We start from the raw sequence: 25,555 nt of genomic DNA, 5'->3' as shown, positions 1-25,555 counted from the left end.
TTAAGGTTATTTTCTTCTTTCTTTATTCTTAGTAGTTAAACTCAGTCTAATGGCAGTGCTTCCATTTACACGCTAAAGGCAAAGCCAGTCTCCTACTCAACATCATTTGATGAATTTTAGTTTTTGGCAGATCTTGTTTCTGTTTGTTCTTGAGGGAAACATTATAGTTCACATTTTTTTTTGTTATTTTTATGAATTCAGAAAATAAGTGTTGTATTTATAGAACAGGGACATTCAAGCTGACCCAGAACGATCATTAACTCCTAGGCAGTAACTGTAAATTTCACATGGACACATCTTTCATAGCTCCCTGTTTCACAATCAAAGAAATCTAAAATCACCAACTGTTACATGTCAACTATAACCAGTATAGCATATTCTAGCTACAAGTATGTGAAACTGTGACTTAGATGTGTGTTAAAGAATGTTTTAGAATCTTCTTGCTAGATAAGATAAATGATTACGTTAGCATTTCTTTTCAGATGTTATTTTTTAAACTCATTTGAAACTATTTGCAGATAGAAATAGAACTATTTTGAATGCTGATCTCAATATGAAATATAGAATCCACAGAATACACAAAAGTATTGATGATATGACATTCAATAATCAAGATGCTATGAATTTTACATTAAAATTTAATTATGTAGTAAAAAATAGAGTTGTTATAGCTAGAAAAAAATATTTTCAGAGGCAGCAGATACCCTTGGTGGAAATGAACAGTTCTACATAGAAAGAAAATCCAGGAAGTATGCAAACTAGACACCAGGATACGCAGTATATTAGATTTAATCAGAGATTACACAGAATATGACATGAAACAGCAGTTGACTAGAATAATTATTATCTGCAACACGTGAAAACAGTTTAGAAAATGTCAACAAGCCTGACAGTAGGCTTGTTGGAAATACAGGCATAGAATCAGACAGATTTATGTGTCATCTGGTGCTCCCTTCCCTTGTCACCGTATCAACTTGAACTGATAGTTTTGTATGGATCCAAGCAGTAGACATGCTGTTGATTGGTAAACTAAATCTGTAATGAGACTGTTAACTTCATAAAGCCACAATTAACTATTTATTTATATTTTGGTGAGTATTTTAGATGCAAAAGCACATTCTTCCTAATAGTTGGAAATAAGCTTAGAAATATTTTGTGGGACAGTTCTATGATTGTCTAAAATAAGAATGTTTGGCTTGTCATACATAATTCCATTATTCAGTGACAAATGTGCATTTGCACATCAGAGACTAGAATTTTAGAAATTAATCCTGGTGGAATTTTTAGGGAAATCTTGTTCAACTATATTTATGAAAGCAAGAATATGTTATTTTTTAAAACTGGTTGTACTGACGGGCCTAAGCATAGACTTTCTTCTTTTCAATCATATGGTTACAAAAACTGTATATTACAAACAGTATAGAAACAAGCTGAAAAGAATGAGCCACACATCCTGGATAATTATCTATATGCAGTTAAATTTACAGATATAAAACAAAATACAGCCTACTCCCTTATAGTGCACAGTTATTTTTTAGATACAGTGTATCACTAGCAAGTGGTTGCGACCACCAACTCTAGTTATCCCCAGCACAGAGAATAAGAGCAAGATCCGTTCGGTACAGCTTCCCTCCATCCGACAAAGCCATTATGTTCTTCTTGTATGTTGTAATATTATTAATATCCAGCTCCTGTATAAACATAAATGGCATTGTAATCCAGTTAAATATGGAAGTTAATTAACCACTGTCAAATGATAAAATTCGAGATGAAACTACTTGTTACATCAATCCATTAACAAAAGAGCTGGATTAAATTCTTATACAAATGTGAATAATCACAAGGTTGTTTTAAAAATCTATTTATTACAGTTACCCTGATTTAGGCCAGAACCAAATTGAGTTAAGAATTGAATTCTATTTCTGCTCCTCTATAAATTTTTAAAGTAGATTATGTGCGGTTGGTTTTGGATGGATCCATAGAGTCTGCTTAAAGGAGTAAGTGCCATGGTAAGTAAGTTACCTGTTTATTCTTCTCGCACAGATCCTTCAGTAAAGCATCCAGTTCATTTTCATCTATGTATCCATTGCCGTCCTGGGGGAGGAGAAATAAAATATTATACAACCAACTCCATCGACAGTAGTGGGAAATGAAGTAAAATGGAAATAATAGGAATCCTTAGAAAGTCTCCCAACTGCATATTTGGCAGATAATCTGTTAGGTCAGACCACCCAAGTTTTTAGCTGCTCCAAAGTTGTAAAATATGCAAGGTATTAGTTACCTCTCATTCAACACCTTACATTTGTAAAAGATCTTGAACTTTTCAAAGTACTTACACATGTAATTCACTTAATGTTAACAATATCATATCTTCTTCTAGGACAAGTGAGGAAACTGAGGGCTGGGGAAAGTATGTGGCTCCATGTCACACCGGGTGGTGGCAGAGTTCTATTAGAGCCCACAGTCCAGGAGTAAACAAATTAGAAGCAAAGGATGTGACCTAGTGACATCACAAATAACCTTTATCTTGCTGGATATTTTCACCTAGCTTAATCCTCATTTAATCCTGCAAAGTGGTGTTATTATTATCTCTTGTTTACAAATGAAAAAATTGAGGCTCACATGAGTTTCGTATCTTGTTCAAAGTCTCAAAGCAGGTAAATCATAATGTGGGATTCGAATCAGGGGTTTGTGTAGTTTGGGCATACCATAATACTTTTCCTATGAAAAGAATGAGTTGGTTGTGTAATTTTCATAATCATTTTTTCCAAATTCTTCTCAAGAATCAAATTATAGATAAGACAATTTTAAGGCATCCAAATCGGAAAGAAATAAGTTAAATCATCCCTGTTTGCAGATATTATTTTTATAGAGAGAAAACCCTAAAGACCTCACAAAAACTGTTGGAATTAATAAACAAATTCCATAAAGTTGTAGGATGCAAAATTAACAATGAAAAATTAGTTATGATGATAAACCATCTGAAATGAAAATTAGAAAACCCCATTTACGATAGCACCAAAAAAATAAAATACTTAGGAATAAAGTTAACTGAGATGAAAAACTTATACACTAAAAATCACAAAACACTGATGAAAGAAGTTAACAGAGACACAAACAAATGGAAGGACATCCTGTGTTTATGGATTGGAAGGCTTAATATTGTTAAAATGTCTATGCTACTCAAACACATCTACAGATTCAGTGCAATCACTTCCAAAATCCCAATGGCATTTTTACAGAAATAAAAAACCCTGGCCGGGCGCGGTGGCTCACACCTGTAATCCCAGCACTTTGGGAGGCCGAGGCAGGTGGATCACGAGGTCAGGAGATCGAGACCATCCTGGCCCACACAGTGAAACCCCGTCTCTACTAAAAATACAAAAATTAGCTCGGCGTGGTGGCGGGCGCCTGTGGTCCCAGCTACTCGGGAGGCTGAGGCAGGAGAATGGCGTGAACCCAGGAGGTGGAGCTTGCAGTGAGCCAAGATTGCACCACTGCACTCCAGCCTGGGTGAGAGCAAGACTCCGTCTCAAAAAAAGAAGTAAATAAAAAAGAAATAAAAAACCCTAAAATTCATGTGAAACCAGAAAAGATCCCAAATAGCCAAAAACCATCTTGAGAAAGAACCAACCTGGAGACATCACACTTCTTGATTTCAAAATATGTTTCAAAGCTACAGTGATTAAAACAGTATAGCACTGAAACAAAAATAGAAACATAGACTAATGAGCTCTCAGTTTGACATGTTATGGTCAACTGATCTTTGATAAGGGTGCCAAAAACACAAAATGGGACAAGGATAGCTTTTTTCAACAAATGGTGTTAGGTAAACTATACAGCCCCATGCGTAAGAATGAAATTGGACCCTTAGCTTACACTATATAAAAAAATAAATTTGAGATAGATTAAAAAATATAAGATCTGAAACTGTAAAACTCCTAGAAGCAAACAAACATAAGGTATAAAACCTTTATGACATTGTTCTTAGCAATGATATCGTGGATATGAAACCATAAGCAAAGACAACACAAGCAAAAATAGACAAGCGAGACTACATCAAACTAAAAAGCTGCACAGCAAAGGAAACAATCAACAGAGTGCAAAAGCAGCCTACAGAATACAGAAATATTTGTAAACCACATCCCAAAAAGGGTTAATTTCCAAAATTTATAAAGAACGCCTATAACTCAATAGCAAAAAATGAATAATCCAATTTAAAAAATGGGTTAATGACTTGAGTAGACACTTACCCAAAGAAGATATATAAATGGCCAACAGGTAAATGAAAAAATGCTTAACATCACTAATCAAGAGAAATAAAAATTAAACTAACAATAAGATATCTCCTCACACCTGTTAGAATGGCCATTATCAAAAATATAAAAGACAAGTGTTAGTGACAATGAAGAAAAATTGGAACTCTTGTGTACATTGGTGGGAATGCAAAAATGGTGCATCCACTATGAAAAACAGTGTGGAGAGTCCTCAAAAAATTAAAAATAGAACTGCATATGATCAATCTCAGCACAAGACAAATACTGCATGATGCCACTTGTATGAGGTATCTAAAATATTAACACTCATAAAATAGAATGTTATTGCCAGGGCTGGGGGGAGGAGAAATGAGGAGTTACTAATCAATGGGCATAAAGTCTTAAGATGAATAAATTCTAAAGATTTGCTGTCAAAATTGTCTCTATAGTTTACAGTACTGTATTTTATACTTAAAAATTTGTTAAGAGGATAGATCTTATATATTAAGAGGTCTTACTGCAATAAAAAAGAAAGGAAAAAAGTAACAAACTTTTACCTGATCATACAGCTCAAAAGCCTTATTGAACTCTTTCCCACACATTTTGATTCCCTAAAGACAGAGAAGAGAGTAAATGTTAAAATGTTATTACTATGTTTCCGTATGTTTCCCTTGACAAGTCTCCCACAGTCTAGCTTTTCAAGGAAAAATTATTTAAGGTAGTAAAAAGTTAAGTACCTGGAATTTAAGAAGAAAATTCTCCTGCACTGGTAGTAACCTTTTGAGAGAAAAACATTATATTAATATATTACATTTTTTGAAAAGGATCCACTTATAACATTTTTCATGGTTCCTAAACTCACCTGGCCATCTCAGTTAATTCCAGCTTCCCATCATTATTTGAATCAAATAGTTTCAGCTGAAAGACAGAATGCCATTATTCTAGCTATTTGAGGAATAATTTATTGCATGAAGGAGATGAACTTCAAAATAAAGCTGTTTGAGTTATCAACTACTTGTATATATATATAGTAAAATTTTAAAAACTAACGTTTTTAAAACTTTCAATGCAAATTTCCAATTCTGTAATGTGTCAATTGCTAGAGTTTATCAGAATAATATAGAATAGTCAAAAAGAGAAATAGTGGTTTTAGCTATGTTTCTAGAATACTGTCACTTTTTTATTGCAAATACGTTTATATGTGTATCAAGATATGGGAGGGATGGTGTCTGACAGTTTTTGCACTTCTGGAGTGTCTCCAATAAGAAAATAAATATTTATTTCACCCTTTTAGAGCATAGAATAGCACAAACAGAAGCAGAAAACAGATAACAAATAAATCCTTAGAGAATATAATTTTTGAATAATTTTGAATTGTTTTATTTTCTATTGGGCATTAGAAACTCCATAAAGCTCTCCAACTCTCCATTGCACTTATGTATACATCATTCACAAAGACACATCCAGATGTAAACACTCATACCCGTATTTGGGAAGCTTTCATCTTTTTAGACAGTAGCAACTATTGCTATAATGTGTTATACCAAAGTAGTATATATGAATTACATTAAATATATAAAATGTGTATACTAAATGAACATTAAATATGTGAAAAATTAGCATTATTTTTGTTTTAAAAGAACAGAATGTGTCCAGTGCTATAATGGATACAGATTTAGTGACATCTTTTTAAGGAGGAAAGGAAAGGCATTCTATGGTTTGAGATGTTCTAAGAATCTTTTGTAGGAGGCAGATTTTTTCAGGGTCCCATGCTGACAAAACATTTTATAATCCATTGACCATAAATTCTGATATTGTCACACTATCAAGATGCTGGACAGCTCAATCACTTAGTTTTGTGCCCATGGGGAAATATTTCCCAACATATATATTTAAATTTTAATTAGCTCTTGATTAATTTGCTTCCTGGATTTGAACTGGTTTATGACATTTAATCAGATATGTCAGGCCAATCCAACAGAGGAAAACTCCCATCTGAGTGGATTTTGAAAGGCTGCTTCAATATTGTACCTGGAAAGGAGCCTTTCTTTAAATAGGTATCCCTTAAGATTGGAACAAAATAGAAAATTGATAAATGTAGGTTATTGTCCATTACCCAAAAGTTATTCAGAGCTTAGACCTGCTGATTGTGACACATAGCAAGATACTCTCCTCCATTTGTTTGCTAATGCTATTGTAAGTGGAGATGTAATGAGGAATTAAAGATGACCATGAAAACCTTTTTGGTTGTTTTGAAACTAAAGCTTAGCTCCACTTTATAATAAATAACACTAGTTGGTGAATAAGGCAATAGTAAAGTTCTAGTAGTTCCCCACTCCAACCCAGATAAAAGTAAGCTGAGATGCTGAAAGCAAACCTCAGTTACATCAAGTATAATCAAACCCTTTATTAGATTGTTTCTCAGAGTAATTAAAAAGTCTAACTCCTTCTTCCATCTAATATAACAGTAGCTTTTATAGTATAGAGCTATGTTTATGGTTTATTGATTTAAACTCATGGAGTAAGAATTCACAGTACTGAAAGCATGTATAAATATATGTATCTCCTGGTAATCCAAATTCTGTGATGAGTCAAAATGAGCAAACTTCGTCCAATAGAAACAAACTAACTTCATAGACATTGGTTTATTTTATCTGGAACCTTATTTATTTGCTTTTTTTTTCTCTCTCTCTCTCAAACAGTAGGTGCCTTTGTGTAAAGCAGTTTTCTTGGCTCTATTATCAACATTCTATAATTGATCTTAGTTATCACTGTTTAGCATAGCATTAGCCTCAGGGCATATTTAGATTTCCTTATTCAAAGCACCAATACAAAACCCCAAAACAACAAAAATCAAAAGAAAGAAGGAGACCCCTTTTAAGTTGCTTAATTAATAAAGTAGCTAGACAGTCCTTTAAACTCTTAACAAAGTGTGATTTCCCAAAGTATGATAAAAATGGATTTAGGACCTCTATAATAAGTGAGTTTTTGGTGATATAATTTATAAATATAGTGTACCTTATATATGTGTAAGTTATATAATTTAGTGATATAATTACACTGGCTTTGGAAGAAAAACAAGTCATCTTTTGATAGATAAAAATTACATAGCTCTACAATGAAGAAAATGCTCATATGTTGAGTCTTAAAGCCAATGCCTGCAGAACTCAAAATGACAAGATGTAAGCATCCCTAAGTATTTCACTTTTCAAATGAAATGACACCTATATGCATATGATGCCCACACCACCGTTTATTTGTTTCATCCTGTGTAGCCTTGGGAGTTAGCAAGAACATCATACTACTTCATGAGCTCTTGGGTACAATCTTTTCAAGATCAGTCTTACCATTAGGTCTGTATACTCGGCTAATTTTGTGTCATCAACAGTCTTGTTTGCTTTTTCTAGTAGGTCCTTTAGAAAGTTCTGTTAAAACAAAGAACACTTAGATTAATTTCATTAATAATATATCATCTACTTTCATTTCAGAATGCCTTGGAACAGGACATACCAGGAATGCCAAGAAAGTCTCTTTTTGAGGGTAGAAGCAGGTGAGTAGAGGGACTTATAATAGAAGAAAGACTAAACCAGGTGGTCCTCCTGGCATTCCAGCAACGAATCTACCTTTGACAGGAAAATACCTGCTTTTTACTGAGACTTGATTGGTCATTGTCTGTGCATTACCATGATTTTATGATTTCAGTTTATCTGAATAAACCCTTTTAAAACCAGCCAGCCCAATGGATGTATTTCTTCTTGCTGATATCTTCACAAGTACTCATGGGATTGTTCTGCAAGAAACACAAGGGCCTTTATACCTTTGGAATATGTGTGAAAAAATATCAGTAAACCTGATAGAGATCTATTTCTAATTTCAAATCCATTTTCTGCCCCCCAGGCTGTATTTACACATCAGTTTATAGCCAGCATGATGCTTGTTTCTCCAGAGGGCCAGTTGGATAGTTTTTGGCTTGATGCAGTCCAAAGCGCTTTAGTTAAAATGCTTCCACTGACTATTTAAATTAACAAAATTGGCCACAGATGATGTCATTGAATCTTTGAAAGATATATGAATCATATTAAAATAGAGATTAATGTGGGAAGATGAAAAAAAGATGATTATTATCTTGACAGCTGGAGCTTAGGAGTGAATTTATTTTTTTTTAACAGAAACGTAAATCAAATAAAAGCTTTACAAAGATTTGCAATATAAGTGACAGTGTAAGCACTTAAGCATATAATAGTCATTCATTTTGTTTAGTGCTATTCATTCGTAACTCCTTTATTTTCTCAGAAAATGAATTAACGCAATTAGGTAAAACTAGGCAGATACTGTGCCCAGATATTATTGAAGGATTAGATTTCTTCGATTCAGCAATGACTTATCTCCCTCCTAAATGTTCCAGTTCTGGGCTGATTTGATGTCACCTTTTTAAAGGAAAGAGACTCTTTTCTTAGTTTGACAAATTTTTTTACATCAAATATTCCACTTCAAATCCAAAGTGAAGCATGGAAAATTCAAAGTTATCTGTTGGGGTTGAATTTTATTTTTGAGCCTTATGGGGCTTTTGTCAGAGATTAATTGGGTTAAAAAGCCTCATCAGAGACTAAAATGGTGGTCACAAAAATAGCCTGGGAGAAACCTTGGGACGCAGAGATTGAAAGTCGTGTCTGAGAGCAAGTGATGTTTTACTCCATTATGGATCTTAAAATTAGCTTTCTTGAAAGATCCATTAAAAAAGAATGCCAACTTATCTTCAAAATTCCCCAGGGAAGAGGACTTCTATTTAGAATCTCTTTCAGAGAATAAAATTTAGAACAAAGAAGGAGACTTTTAGAATATTTAGAGGTCAGTATTGGAAATGAGCTAAGGTTTTCATTATTAACTAAAAAGGATCTTTAAAAGAATATTTTTGGTCTAATAAAATAAAAACACAGTAGCTTAACTGTCACCTTGTGGGTTGTTGAGCTGCAGGTTTGTAAAATACATTGTTTTTAGTGACTTCACATTAAAAACGTTTACATTTTCAAGAGGATACAACTGAATATGGGTTAGCCATTTTGCCATGGCCCAAATGTCCCAGTTTCATCTTTAAAATTGTATGCTACTCAAACCATGTTGAACTATGACTAGAACTGTTTGATATTCATATTTCCCCACATAGCAAAAAAGCAGCTCTTAATAAATGAAGTCTGAAAGCATGTAGTGCTGTGGGGGGTGGGAGGGAATCATTCTTAGCATTACCAGATATTCTAGGTCCAAATCTAGGTTCTGTTCCTAGGCAGCTGTGTAATCTTGAAAAATCATCAAATCTGTCTGCATTCCAATCTCACTGTTTTTATATTAGGAGTGATAATACCTGCCTTGCATATTTTTCTGTGAGGATTAAATTTTAAAATACATTCCAAGCACCTTGTACTCTGCCTGGCACATAGCAAATATTAACTCACTTATATTTTAGTCACTCTGTGTTCTAAAAATAGAAAAAGTAGGGTCTTTAAGATGGAGATGTTTTGGAGTCGGTTTGAGGAAATGAGAAGAATACTTCCATATTCCTGAAAGGCTAGTAAATTGAGTTCATGAATAATACAATTTATACGTTGCATGTCACAAAAGCTTTCATGTGCAGAATCTTACTGGAGCTTCACAATAAGCATGAGAGGAAGGATTTATTACCCTCATTTTAAAGATTAAAGAAAATTGGAAAGATGTAGTAATTAATGAGGTAAGACTTGATTTCAGATCTCTGTCTTTTCCTTTATATCCTCCTCTGTGATATCTGAAGTGATAAATTCATTTTCTAAGTTGCAGTTTTTCAAAAGTTTAATTATAGAAGAATTTTTATTTTTTATCATTGTTGAGAGACAGTAGGTTGTATAGAATGTTTACAGGCCTTGGAGGCAGACAAGCCTGGATTTGCACATCAAGGCTCTGTCTGATTTCTGTGTGGCCTTCAGTATATCACTTAACTTCTCTCAACTCTTCCTCACTGGGGTAATACAATCTCATACAACTTATGCATTATGATTAAATAAGACATTATGTGTAAAGTAGTTAGCATACAGTAGCTATTCAGTAACTTTTTCTTCTTTCTTTTGTAAGGAAATTTATTTATATGTGTTTATTTTGATAACTAAAACTACAAATTTCAATACAATGAATGGATTTTTCGGCTTATCTATAATTCTATCTGTCTGTCTGTCTTATATTTTTGTATGCCATAGAAAATGTTAATTTCTTGCATTACTTTACAGAATTTCAAGAAGCAATTGAAGTTGCTTTTTTGATCTGGTACTTCATTAACAATGTCGAAGAGTAGGTGAAAATGTGACACTGTTCAACATTAGTTTCTTTTGTGGGAGGTTTTTTAAGAAGCTAGGAAACTCTTAGTTCATAATTGCATTTGAAAGGAAAAACTTAGCACAAGTTTTTATTTGCTTACCTTAAGCTCCTCAGTTTCTATGAAGCCACTGTGGTCAGTATCATATTTTCTCCATGTCTGCAAGTAATTTTGGGTAAGGAAAACAAACACATTGTTAATAAAAGGAACAATTTCCTACTTTAAGCAGCTTTCTTAAAGGGGCGGCTTTCTTATACCTTCATGAATTCTTCACAGGACTTCAGCTGCTGGCATCGGAAGAGCAGCAGGAAATTCTCTTCTGTGGGTAATATGTGAGCCAACTGGAAAAGATGTAAAAAGAGAGAAACATGTTGTAAGTTGCTCAAAAACAAGTCTCTGCCATTACCTGCTGCTTAGTTTCTCTTCAACCTGTTCCCTCACAGGCTAGAAAAGTAGGAGAGGAAAAACACTAGAGTCGGCTTTCCCTTTCTGGTACTTTCCTATGGAGTGCCATCGATTCTCCAATGCTCCTGTGCCCTTGTGTGCTTGGTTCTTGGGCCAGTGAGGTGGCTGCAGCAAACCTGTGCTCAGGTAGAACTAGCGCAGCCACTTCTTGTCTGCTGGACATTCAGGCAGATTCATCCTGTTGGCTTGAACCCTTCATGTGTTCTATGCCACAGATTAGGGCTCTCTCCTCTCAGGGTACACAGAAAGGCACATGTGGGGGCCATAAATTTCATGTGAAGTGAAAGAAACCATGAGAAACATAAATGTTGGGGAGGGGAGTGAAGGGGTAAAATGCATTCCCAAGCCCGAGGAGAAAGCCTACTGTGAGATACAAGAGAAGATAAACCAAAGACAATTTTAAGGCAATGGAAAAGAAATTCACCAGGAATGGTGGGGGCATTAAACAGGAATAGGAAAAGCCAGTTCTCAAATTGTTGCTTTCTACTGAAAGGACATCCATTGCTTGAATCCAGGGCTGGGGTTTATTTTCTGATCTCCACGGCATGCCTCTATGACATTTTCCCTTAGATCTCATTTCATAACTTCAATCCTCCTCTCTTTTTTTTTTTTTTGTGGAAGAAAAAAGGATTCCATATCCCATTTTATGACTAATCTATTGCGTGCGGAGAAGGAAGAGCTGGATTGATGGCCCCACTGCAGATGTGAGATCTATTTCTGGCACAGTAGCTAATTAGCTGTGGTCCCCAGCAACCCCGAGCCATTTCTGGACTTCAGTACCCTCATCACTAAAACAAGGACTTGAAATAGAAGCCAGTGTTTCTTGAATATATTGGGTTCAAAACGCCTTCTGTTGGAAGCACTGCATTTTCACCATTAAAGAAAGAATCTACACACACTATATTTCACCTGATTTCCAAGATTTGATGAATTCCCTAGATCACAGGCCTGACCCTCATCCATGGATTTTAGGCCAAGAGCCTGTAGTCTAGATTAGCCTTAAAGTCAAAGTCTACCAAATTATAGAAAAGACTGTAATAACTTTTTTAAAAAATTCATCCTTTTAGGTTCATTTAAAAATTAAAAATTTAATATAAAATGCACTATTCTACTTTATATGCAAGGAATCTCATTTTTCTTGTGGCTGTGTATGCCCTTTAGCTTATCTTATTTTTAGATTTTTGAAATAATATTTCAAATTAAAACCACTTGGTTTATAGGCACTACACGTGTGGATGAGACTAAGGGAAAGGGTCAGACCTCATATCAACATGTTTAATATGACCTAGTCATAAAACATTTTCTTATTTATTTATTTATTTATCTATTTTGAGACAGAGTCTCACTCTGTTGCCCAGGCTGGAGTGCCGGGGTGTGATCTCGGCTCACTGCAAGTTCTGCCTCCTGGGTTCACACCATTCTCCCACCTCAGCCTCCTGAGTAGCTGGGACTACAGGTGCCCACCACCACACCCGGCTAATTTTTTGTATTTTTAGTAGAGACGAGGTTTCACTATTCACAGGATGGTCTCAAACTCCTGACCTCGTGATCCACCTGCCTCGGCCTCCCAAAGTGCTGGGATTACAGGCGTGCCCCACCACGCTCAGCCTTCTTATTTATTTTTAAAGGAAGGTCACTAGTGTGGATAGATGATAATATATCTAAAAAGTAAAAATCGGGGTTTATAATCTGCCAGTACTTTTAAAAAAATGTAATTAGCTTTTGGTACACAAACACATTTGCATCATTGCAGTGTGTGTGTGTGTGTGTGTGTGTGTGTGTGTGTGTGTGTGTGTGTTATCCAGGTCCCTTATTAAGTGCAGGACATACTTCTGTGACCTTTGCGTTCTTTCAATTCCTTTGAATACTTGAATCAGAAAATTCTACATCTCAGAAATAATGTAATTTAATTCTATTCAAAGACCAAACTTTTCAATTGAGGAAGCTAAGGCCCAAAGAAGTTGAATGACTTGACTTGATGATTGGCAGACTGAAAATCACTTTAATTTGGTGATTATTAATAGATTAAGTCAACAACATGCTTATTGAAGACAGTAATAGAATGGTTTGGTTGCTTCTTTGCTCTTGGACTGCAAATAATGAATTTGTTGGTGATTTTTACACGTGACAATAAGACAGTTTGAATATGATAGGCTGTTTCTACTAATTGAAATCTAGGACGCCATTTTCCTTATAAAAATCCCTTTTTTTCCTCATCTGTAAGTGGGCTTCTAGTGGAAAGTAGATATAAATGATTTTCATTATTAAAGTATCCAGATATCTGGTAAGTTAGACCTAGAATGTAGGTCTCCCCCCAGAGCTAATGGGGAAGAGGAGAAGGGTGGGAGAATGGCAGTGGGTGGGCTCGGGATGTAGAGGGACTCTGGAGGAGGGAAAAGCACCCACGCCCCTCTAGTCTTTTGTTGAGCCTGACCTCTTCTATAATAATACTTCGCTGGAGGGATTCTGAAGAATGTCTTCTTAAGGATTTTAAAGAAGATAGGAAGAGAAGATAAAGTAACCCAAGAAAGAAGAGGGAACAAAGACGGAAGACAATAAAACACATCAAAGAGGAAGAAAATATGTCAGAGGCAGACATTTAAAGGGAAGATTGAACAATGGAAATGGATGTTATGTATACATTTTGGAGGGTTCTGCATGATATAGAAGGTCTAGCCACATTTTATTATGGTTTTTCATGAATATAAGTGTTCATTTAGGAAAAAGGAGATAGCTAACACCAACTCATCCTTTATTTATTGGTATGCAACTTGTTACATACTTCTTACAGTTTTTGCGTGACCTTCCTCTAGACCATTAATTTCAAGAGGGCAGGGAATAATACTTTTCTGCATCCCCTGAATGTCCAGCATGGTATCTAGTGTGTTATATGCCTGAAATAAATGCTTGTGGATTGGTTGATAATTTTACTTTATTAAAAACACCTACTTAAAAGGATTTAGAATATTTTTTGCTTATTTTCATCATAATTCTCTATTTTATTTGGATTTGTATAATTAATGTGTGTTGCTTTGAACAAAAATGAATAATTTTTCTTTAAATATTTTACATCTCCAAATCCACTGAATACATAAAAACAGAAAAAACAAACGAATGAGCTAGTAAGCAATCACTAAATGTAAAATTAGGGAAATTGCCATCTTTGTTTCAACATAAAAGTTCATGTAACTCACATAAAGTTCAGAGGTCTCCTAAATGTCAGATACAGAGATAGTAAAAATGGTCTTTATGTCTACTATAAATGTGTATTTCTTGCCCATACTGCTTTGGTCTTATTCTTAAATTATTAAAAAATGCAGATTATGTCTATGTGCAACATATTCAATCTGTTTTAATTTCACTGAACTGTTGTTACACTCAACATGATACCATCCTATTTTACAGATGTTAGAAAGGAGTCTTAAGCATATAAAAGATTATTATGTATATATAGGATGTGGCTATAGTGAATGTAAAGAAATCTTTCTTAAGACACGTTTCACAATGTGGTGGTCCTGTGTTGCCTCTCAGTTTTTCTGTCAATGTGTATGAATCAATATTCAAGTTTCAGAGCTGGGCACAGTAATTCTCCAGTTGTAGCCTTTATGACCATGTCTACAAGGTGCCAAAGGTCTTTCATATTGGAGGTGTTAAGCAGAGTTGCTTTATTCTCAGATATGCTAAGTCACTGTTGTTTATAGAAGTACCCAATACTACTTATTCCAGTAGTAGTGGTGATTCCGTAATCTTTGGGCTGCCTGCCTGCTCTTTTATGAACTCCCAAAACTTTTTTTATGAGTTGGAGAAGAGAGTGAAGAATATCAAGGGGTTGAGTGGAAGGCAGGTAGCTATGGAAATAAGTAGAATCCCTCAGAGCTTAATTTCTGAGAACTGGTTGCCTGTCATCAAGAGTAGGAAAAAAAAACCCAACAACTTTCTACTTGCTTGTCTCCCCTACTAGTCTACATGCTCCTTGATGATGGGGTCTGTGTCTTATTTACTGTTTCTTTGGCCAGCAACTGCACAAATTGTAGTAAATATTTTATTGAAGCAATACAGAAAGGCAATTAACTATTTGTCTAGCGTCAGGATAGGCTGTAAATAAATGTAGGTAAAGTTCCTTTGGAGATAATTGCAATAATTTATTACTGAGCTGTGAATAGGGGTTGGGGTGGACATTGTGATATGCTACCCAGAACTCCCTTCAAGTGCTGGGCGTGTTGCTGCAGCCTCACCTGTGAGGCCCCATTGAAAGAATACCTGGGCTGAAGAGAGCTGTGTCCCCAAGGAGGTGGCATCCTGTGACTGATTAACATGGGGATATAAAGGCCCAACCGTCTCACTCAAAACTAGAGACATTCCTGAAGGGTCATCCCAGCTTCAGAACTCACTGTAGGGTCAGCTGATGTCCCCGTTGAGACTGAGACACAGCCCAGCTTCTCCCTCTGCCCAGATCTATTCTCTTCACTTCCATCCCAGGGATATTGATCCCAAGAGCACTTCCTAATAAACCTGCCCATTGCTACTCTTCCACTCAGATCTGCTTCCCAGGGAACTCTACCCATAACAGGGGTCTTTATCTCTCTCTTTTATTTCTAGCATAATACAGAGCCTTTGCCTGATGTTTTGGAGTAAGTTGAATTCTCTTGCTGTGGTTCATTTGGCTACTAAATACTAGGCACTGTGCTGGTGACCACAGTCACCACTGGTGAGAACCGTATAGGGAGGCAGATACTTTCAAAGAACTTTTCCCCTGACAATTTCAAAGCGGGAGATAAAAACAACAATAAAGCTAAATACCAGTTGTGAGGAGAGTGTACATGAAAGGCAACTTCATTAGTGATATAAATTATATCACAGTGCATATGAGGCAGAATTCCTAACTTTTAAAGACAATCATGGTATGTTAACATTCTTGAACATGTATTAGACAAGCATTCAATTCTTTTTTCACTTGAGAACTAGAAAGATGTTTTCCCTAGCCAGTGAGAAGTGAGTCCAGGAAATTTGAAAGGTAAATAACTTTATCAAAAATGTAACGCTCTTTCAGTTTAATAATTTGAATTTGACAAATGATATAATAAGTTGGGGGAAAGGCTTGGCATTCAGAAGATGGGGTCGATTTTGTAGTAAGTTATTTTTATATGTAACAATAACTGCAAATACATTTGTTGAGTTTTTATAGTGTGCCAGGGTCGATGTATTTGTTCAACACGTATTATTTGATACTGATGATCATAACAACCTTATGAAGTTAATACATTGTCATTCCTGTTCACTGCCAAGGAAACAGAGGCTCAAAGAGGGTAAATGGCCTGCTCTCACGTAGATTGTAGTTGGAGCCAGATTTGAAGGCAGAGTCTGACTTTCTTGGCTTTGAGACTCTGTCCCTTACCTTCATCACCCTCCATTAAAATCCTCAATCAAAAAAGTATTCCTAATAAATCATTTAGAAAAATATATGCAGAGGGAATTTTAAAATCAGATTTCATTGTCAGTCATTTCCCAAAATTCTGTGGTGGAAAAGTAGTCTTCCATGAAAAAGTATATTCACTATGGCTAAACTCACAGGCTCAAATCCCACTGCAGATGAAAAGAGGGAAAGGCTGGAGAACACCTTGCTTCCCTGGGAGGGTTGTTATAGTTTTAGGATTAAAATAGCTTTTAGGTGCATTTTTCAGTGGATGCACTGACCTGGACGGATAGAAACAGTAAGGATGGAGAGGATGGTGGGTTCTCACACATTGCCAAAAGGATGAGGTGAAAAACTTGTAGATTTGGCATCCACTTAAGAGAAATACCTATATTTCATGTGAACACCAGAGAAGAAAGCTCTATTATCTGCTAAATCATTCAGTCTTCCTTTTTTTAAAATTATTTTAATCAGCTTTCTTTGCAGTAGAGTTATTAGTCTGAATAAATTTGGAACATTTTTTTGACCACATTTTTTGTTAAATTATCTCAGAATTTCGATGCTCCTGTCTTGAGTTTGTGTTAACAATCTCTTTATTTCTAAACTGTATTTGTGTGAATTTTTAAATCTATTTTAAGGCAAGAAATTAGAAAGTTAAGAAAGAAACATATTTGTTTCTAGGTAGCAAATGCGTGTTGTTAGAAAGTGTCAGTTAACTTTATCAGGTCAGAACTTTGAAAGTTAACCATTACATATTCTCATCTTTTGAATGACATCTTTCAGGGACAAACCAATTTGACCTATTCCATCAGGGAAGCAGACCACTGCATGTGTATAATTTGGTTTACTTTGATTAGATTTTGATGAGTTTGTGAGTGTAACTATTAAGTGAGCATAACATATAAGTAAATCCATCTTCCTTTCCCTTTGAACACCAAAGTTAATGTGTGCTTGATGTCAGTAGGTAGGTTATCATAAATTATAGAAAACATAGGATTTTGCATTCCTTTATAGCTGGCTAGAATTTTTATGTTCTATATTATTTATAGGATTTCTAAGCAAGTGATATATGTCAAATAGGGAAAAGAAAGGATGAACTTCATTTAATACAGCTTTCTGGTTACACTAGAGAGCAAAATATAAGTTCAGACATTTCCTACTCTCCCTCTCCCCATTTCCTACATGTAACCTGTAACTTTTAATTTCTATTTCCCAAATATTTTCAGAATTTCTCTTTTCTTCACTCTTAATCATCACAGAGTGAACCAACATGCATGTGAACTATTGAAGCAATCTCCTATTTTTCCTCCCATTCTCCAATTCTCTTCTCTCAACCTAATGCCCTCTTCCAGATCCCTTACTCCTATGTCTTGGCTGATAACTGAGGTTAATGAAAAGAGTTCTAAAATCAGAGTGAGATCTAAGTTTGTATATAGACTTTGTCACTCCCTGCAAGTGGGACCTTGGATACATTATTCGACCTTTTCGGGCTTCAGTTTCTTCATCTTTAAAATGAGGAATGTTGACTAGTTCTTCCCAAGAGTCCCATCTAGCAAAAAGTTCCATGTCCTGGAACACTAAAACCTTCCAATCAGTTTATATATATCTCATTTGTCTCCCTTTAAATTATTTCTTCTTCAGCTGATCAAAAGTTCTGCTGAAATCATGTTTCGAGGGCTTTGCCCAAGTAACTTCTCTGCAGAACACTTTCTGCATCCCTATCCAACCCGGCTAAACTTAGAAACTTGCCATAAGTAATCAACCAACTGAAGCTTGAAAACCTTTCCTTTTAATGCAGAAAATGTACAGATTATTTATTATTTAAAAAAAGGCAGAATAGTTTGGGGGAACATGTCTGGGTTCTGACTGTTCTACCATTTATTTCTTACTTTTTCTGTGACCTTAGGCAAATTCTATTGAAGCTTCACATTCCACAACTATAAAATAGATCTTCATTTTATATTTAAATTTACTTAATTTTCTTGTTATGAGGATCAAATGAGATAACATATTTGAAAACACTTTGTCAACTTTATTTTATACAAATGTGAATTCTTTTATTTTTATTGCTATAAAAGCTTCTCACTTCTTTATTTCAGACTTCATTGCCTTCTCCATCCTCTTCTGTTATGTATACTTCTATATCTTTCCTTACACAGAAAGCCTTTTATTTCCTGCAACAGTTTCTTATCTAAAACTTCTGAGGAAATTTCCTTCATTAAACCTCTAGGACAATGCATCTGCTAAACAGCCTCTAACCTCTCATTCAAAATAAAGCTTAAATAATAAGTCACAATGATTAGACTGTATCACATAAAGTAAAACCTGGATTCAAAACATCCTCATCCATTTTATCCTTTTAAAAATGTAAAATCCATGTGAATCAGACCAATGCTTTTTACTGCACAATCTAGTATCACTGAAGAAATGAAATTGAATAAATAGCTGAGTCCATTGAAGTCCTTCAAGGTGAAGTATGTTAAATGTAAGGTGACAGGCTTTCCTTTACTAGGATTATAAAGTATGTCAAACTCTAAAAGAACCAATTCGTAATTTCGCTGATGTCATATTTCCAAACTAGTTTTGAATAATTAGAGTACCTCATCTCATGTTTAATTTAAAAGTTATTTTCTTATCCTTGATGGTTTCATATCTTGATTAGTTGGCCTATATGTCAATCTGTAAGTCCCATTACTATTATCTATTTATATAGTAATGAGTTACACATAGGTAAAGGGGAAAGTATGTACTCCAGGGAAAAATTTTAATTACAAAGATAATAATAGTGTGTCCTCTCTTAACTCTATTTGTATCAGCTGTTTAAAAATAAGTGTATTTCATATTGGCATCACAAGTGTCCTATAAGATCAATTATTTGAAAACCAGGTTATTTCTCTGAATCAAAGGTAAATTATTACTAAATGTTGTTGAGAGCCAGAATACTTCACAATCTAATACACTGAGAAACACTATATAAATAACATAATTATGTTATGAGTTGGCATAATTTAAATTACGACCTTATTAATTTTTCAGGACAAAGGCTTCCACCCAATTTCTCTAATAGGCTGCTGAGACAAAGAAAGAGGCTAAGACACCACAGGCTGGAAACGTAGACAGCTTTTTCACAAATCTGAGAATGCAGAAGAATTGATGCATAATCGGTTTTGCTTCCTTGATTCACAGACAAAAATAAGTTGCCCTTAATAGGAAAAGTCAGTGTGAAAGGATAAAATTTGACACCCACAGTTTTAACTTTCAGAGACTCACACGAAATCTGTACCTATAACAGATCATAAAATATTCACTCACTCTAGTTGAATTCTTCCGTTTTTACTAAGGCCAATTGTCAAACAGGATGCAGCTTTTTGCCATGAAAAACAAGGACTGTAAATATTTCACAGGGACTACAAACATTTTATTTTATATTTTAAAAGTCAAGTCTACACTGTTAAGTGGTAAGAGATACTGATGGACCATATGCTTAGATACTGCATTGAAGTGAGGCTGGGTAATGGAATGTGATTGATTCTCATCTAGAAGTCAGGAACTTGTTCCTCTAACTGCACCTGTGCCAGCAGACAGCTGTATGACCAGAGGCAAACCATTTTATTTCTCCAGGGTCTCAATTTCGTAATATATGAAATTTAGGCCCTGGGTTAGGAATACTCTTAGATGTCTTTCATTTGTGAACATTTTTTAACTTTGTACTTCTGAATAGAAGATAATGTATTACTTAGGTAAAATAAACCTCTCTGAATGGGTCTTGCTATATCGTACTTGAATACAATTTCAGAAATGAAACTCATTTATTAAAATTAAATCAGAAAAATGCATAAATTCCTTACCTCTACAATTCCTATTTTCCCATCATCTCTTTGCCCATACTGATCCACAAAAGTCTTCATTTCAGGTGATAACTCCTAAAATTATATAAAAGCAGGTAAGAGGTTTGTAAAAAAAATACCCAGTTATGCTTGTGACGGTGTTAATAACTTACTGCAAAGAAAAACCAAAGTTAGAACCATATAGAAATATGCATAATGATTAATTATTCTCATAAAAATTAAAGGCATAACTGATACACAGTATTTATTAGTTCCAAATGAAAGAGTTATAATCATGTTGATTATTTCTCAATATGATTTATCTTATTATTAATTTTGAGAATATGCTATCCTTTGAAAGTGTAGTCAGAATCATTCCATTCATAACTTTTAGTGAATTTTAACATAATCATCACTGTCAATATACTTTAAACATTGCTTACTTCACTAAAGATTACCTTATATTGATACACTATCTTGTCTTACAACATTTTTCTCATTCTAACATAATGTTTTATCTATGGAAAGTAATGTATGTTTTCAGTTTGAATAAGCAAAAATTATGAATGTTAAAGAGTAACTCACTTTGTAAGCAAAGATTGTTTTAAGCATAAAAGAGGCATTCATCAATTAAATAAATTTTAAAATTAAACATATTAGAGAGCTATGAACTATAAACTAGTGATCTGAACATAGAACTGGTATTCAGGAGGTTTAATTTTTACCCTTGGGTCTCCAACATAGCCCATTTAAAATAGTCCTGTTGCATTAGCTGAAGCCTATTTAAAATAGGTCAGCCCTTACTAATGTTCTATTCTACGTCCTTGGGAAAGCAAATTAAGGTCTCAGTTTTCATCGTAGCTAACAAGATGGTGGTATTATCTACCACACAAGTTTTCTCTGGGGATAGATAGGTTAATATAATTTAAGGGCTATATTGAGACTAAATATCATTTTTACTAGTATTTACAAAATCTGTTTGGAACCAGTGTAGACATCTTTAGTAGAACTAAGATAATAAGTAATAACAAAGCAATATAATTATATTTTAGTCTTTATAAAACTTACAATGGATAAATTACAATTTGTATTTATTTAATTTTGTTATAGAAACAATTGTAAGAAAATGAAAGTGTCCAACCACGGCAATAGTGGGAATATCAGGTCCTACAGTTTTTTTAAATTTTTACATATACCTTAACATAAACAAAAACCAAAGCATCTGTCCTTAAATTTTAAAATGGTGTAATACCACCACTTTAACTAGCAGACTTGACATTTACTTTGTGAAGTTTCTGACAAGTATGTCAAAATCTATTTTTTAAACAGTGCAAAAGATATACTCATCATCACCACCAATTAAAAATGTATAAAAATGAGTCCAAATACAAAGACCAAACACTATGTTTAGTATAAAAGGATAGTTTTTGAAAATACATTGCACTGCTATATTTCATTAATGTTATATTCACGTAGTGAAAATTTTGAAATTTCATGTTATTAACATGAAAAGCCAAACAATGTTTCCATTAATGCAATGAAATTTGTTATCCTATGGCTAGAAATGCAAAAAGCCTGGTTTATAAGGGCAATTTTTGTGTTCTAAAGAAAGAGAAGAAATATATACAAGTAAGTTTAATGCAATGAAGTTGGTAGTATAGTGAAACATGTATCTATTATATGAATCTCTGAATCCAGATCTTGATTTAGATTTTAACTACCCAAATCAAGAAAAATACTCAATTCAGAAAAACCCAGATTGTATTTACATTCCAGAAAAATGGCCAAGAATCAAGGTATTAAGCAACTTGATATAATCCTATGACTATGCTTGTTTAGTATCATTACATTATAGTCTAATAATTGGAGCTTTGACTATTCGAAAACAGAGAAAAATAATTAAATTCTAAATCTCCAACATGAAGATATTGCTTACAAAATGGTACAGATATTAAAATCAGAGGAAGAAAAATACATTTTTAAATTTCGTGAATATTTAAATTTCCAAACTGAAAATAGATTTCAATATTAAAATTACTTCTGGACAAATTAAAATATAATTATTTAGCTGCCAGAAGCATCTTCCAAGATTTTAATTCTAAAATTTATGGAAAGTAAGACTTTTCCAACCAGATTTTAAAATATGTATTTTTAAATGAGAAAGATAATTGCTTTTATTAGATTAGCCAAAGATACATAGAGCTGTAAAGACAGTATTGCATAAATTTATTTACATGGCAATATATAAGATCTGGGGAGGGTGAAGAGTATATAAAATATTTTTATGCTATTTTATTCCATTCTATTATACTTTTAGATTATATAATGTTAAATCTGGGTAAAACAATCCCTAGAGCACAATCTGGTTTAAAATCAATTTGGTCAATGATTTTTGTAACTGATAGTTTTGTAATGCATTATAACACATTTAGAACCCTCTGTGATTCTTTCGAATATGCTATACAGAGATGTATATTACACAATTTTCAATTTAGATAGGGCAAAAAGATAGTTCTATTATTAAATTTTATATATATCACTCAATATTAGAGGTGGTGATCTGCTATATAATATATACATCATTGGTAGTGTAAATCTCTTTCTAAACATAGTCAAGAAGGCCAAAGACCATTAACGTGTAACCCATTCCAATTCAACACGGCCTTCTGAAAGACAGTGTTACATAAACCTCAATAGAGTAGTACAATTTTTAACCCATTTTCCTCTGGACAACCATGTCATCTATGTTTAAAAGCTGATTATATTTTATATTTGTGCTGACAACATACTTTCTTAACAGGTTAATCTATGCCCAAAGGGAGTCATTTATAATTAATAAGAATTGTCATTTGTTTAATTAACTAATGGCTTAAATAACAAACATAGCCATTTTCAAAGCACCATCAATTGCTGCCCATCAGAGTATCACTTTGCTTTTTTTACAATACATGAAATTCTTAAAATTGTTTTACTTTTTACTTCTCTACCTTTTGGGTTTCTTGCTTTCAACAGAAATGAAGACCTTTTCTTGCTAAATTCCTGCTCATTGTTAGGTTGCAAGTTGGGCAACTTTCCCTTAGTGAGGACAAGATGTTTTCTCATCTCCCCAACGACATCAACATCACAACAATAATAATTGGTGATAGAGTAAGAGATCCATAATCTGCAGATCTGTTTCTTGACCACCAAGGGGCAGAAAAGCATTTCCACCCCCTTATTTCTCACACAATAAAACAGAAGTTAAAAATTACCTAATCAAACTCAGTAGTAGAAGTGGTGATCCGCTAAAGAATCTCATGCACCCACAGTTTCCTTTTAAGACCTATTAAAGCAAGGACTAGTATAGAATATATATATTTAAAACTGCGATTTCAGATAGCAAGGTTTTTCCCTTTAGAAAATCTCTCTCTCTCTCTCTGTCTTCCCTTCTCCCTTCTTCCCTCCCTTCTCTGTCCCTCCCTTCCCCCTCTTCCTCTCTCTCTCTCTCTCTCTCCCCCCCTCTCTGTGTCTCTCTTTCTCAGTCTGTCTCTTTCCCCTTTCCCCTTTCTCTGTATGCGAATTGGAAAAGTGTTCTTTCTTGCCTTTCGCAGTCAATAAACGTTTACATTACCCAGAAAGAGCTTTACCCTGCTGACTTTTTGTGAAAACACAAGAATGTTTTAATTTGGGGGTTGGAAGTCTTTTTTTCTTTTTCGCAAACTTGAACCTACCAATCCAGCCTTCTTTCGCGCCTGCTGGAGCTCCTGGATCAAGTTCTGCAGCTCCTTTCCTTCCAGGTAACCACTTCCTGCAAAGACAAAGAGGCACCTTGGTGACAGATATCTCATTCCGAGTTGTCTTCCCGTTCACTTTCCAAGACAGTTATCTTTCTGGCGACCCGACAGGCTCTCTCTTGCCTGGACATTGATTAACCAGCAAAGCGTACAGACGCGGCAGCGCTCCCCTCCTGGGGTATCAAACTTTAGATCCACTGAGGAGGACAAAGGAGGATGGTTGGGGTGCTGAGCGCAGCCACAGAAACTTTGGGGGAGCAGTGTCCCCCAATCCCTGCTCTCTCTCTCTCCTTCTACCATTACCGTTCCTGGAAAGACAAAAGTTTAAGGTTTTGGGATTACGGTGGAAACAATATAAACTTTCAGGTTGACGGTTTGGCAGCCAGTCGGGAGATAAGAAGATAAGATTAGGCAGAAGGGGGAAGAAGTAAAGAATAGAAAGGAGGGATAATGGGATCAGGAGGCTCAGAAAAGGGCAAAGAATGGGAAGGGGCATGGAAACGGGTCTTGAAACAGTTAAAAAGAGAAGATAATCACCGTCAGCATCGAAATGAAGCCAGATCTCGAAAAACTGTGAGGCTGTGATGAGGGACGATTGCAGGTGGAATTCTGCCATTGTACAGCGGGGTGTGTGTCTGGGTGTGTGAAATGCGTGTGTGTCTGTGTCCGCGCGAGAAGGGGGTAAGCAAAAGCTCAGCGTGTGCGCGAGTCAGTGCTGCGGAGGGAGACCTGGGCGCGGGCGCTGCCGGGCGCTGTCCTCGGTGCTGCTCAGCTCAGCGTTCCTCCAGACTTCTCTCCCTACACCCCGCACCCAGTTCTCAGTATTTATCCCGACGGCCCAAAGCCGGGCCACGCCTCCTCCAGCCTCCCATTCCTCACTCCCCGCCTCTTGCTCTCACCAACCTTCTTCCCCTCCCTTCCAGTTTTCTGCTCGGTTCCCAGGAAAGCTAGTGGAGCGGGAGTTTGGGCTTGTTGGAAGCAGCAGGTGGTGGGAGATCCTTTTCTCGGAGATTGGATGCTGAAAACAGAGGCTCATTTCCCCCTACATCCTCCTAGTCCAGGAAGAATCTTATTCCTGAATATTATAGTAAAACTCTTGTTACCTAGAGAGGTTTTAATGTTCAGATAGAAGGGAAAAGGTGATGACGGGTAGAATCACATAAATGATTATTATATTTATGTGTGATTTCTCCAAGACTTTTCAGTATTTGTTTGAAAAAAAGAAAAAAAAGCACATGAAAACTTGGCACACATTAGAATAATTTGATTAATGTATACAACGAGTTCAGTGCTATCAATAATCACTCTATTTTGTGCCATCATATCAATGTTTCTTAAGATGGTTTCTATGAACTAACCTTGCCAGTATGGAAAAGTGAGATTATGATTTTCTTTTCAGCATGAAGTAGAATTATAATTGGAAAGTAACATAGTTAAATTATAAAACCTTAAAATCTTAGAGAAGGAAGTCATCTTACAGA

General features: G+C 35.0%; 1 protein-coding gene across 1 annotated transcript; it reads right to left on the bottom strand.

Moving 5' to 3' along the window:
• Window positions 1-24,901, bottom strand: CALB1 (calbindin 1). Its single transcript, XM_050802628.1, has 11 exons — window positions 24,612-24,901; window positions 24,012-24,088; window positions 20,323-20,397; window positions 10,854-10,937; window positions 10,699-10,755; window positions 7,604-7,681; window positions 5,119-5,174; window positions 4,994-5,033; window positions 4,814-4,867; window positions 2,023-2,094; window positions 1-1,691 (listed from the first exon to the last, which is right to left on the bottom strand). Exons 1-11 carry the CDS (start codon window positions 24,688-24,690, stop codon window positions 1,578-1,580), a joined length of 786 nt encoding a protein of 261 aa, XP_050658585.1. The 5' UTR covers window positions 24,691-24,901; the 3' UTR covers window positions 1-1,577.
• Between the last annotated feature and the right edge of the window lie 654 nt (window positions 24,902-25,555).

This window comes from Macaca thibetana, chromosome 8 (assembly GCF_024542745.1).
Source record: "Macaca thibetana thibetana isolate TM-01 chromosome 8, ASM2454274v1, whole genome shotgun sequence".
NCBI classification, from domain to species: Eukaryota; Metazoa; Chordata; class Mammalia; order Primates; family Cercopithecidae; genus Macaca; species Macaca thibetana.
The sequence above is the reverse complement of the archived record's forward strand: the minus strand, read 5'-3'. Positions and strand labels throughout refer to the sequence as shown.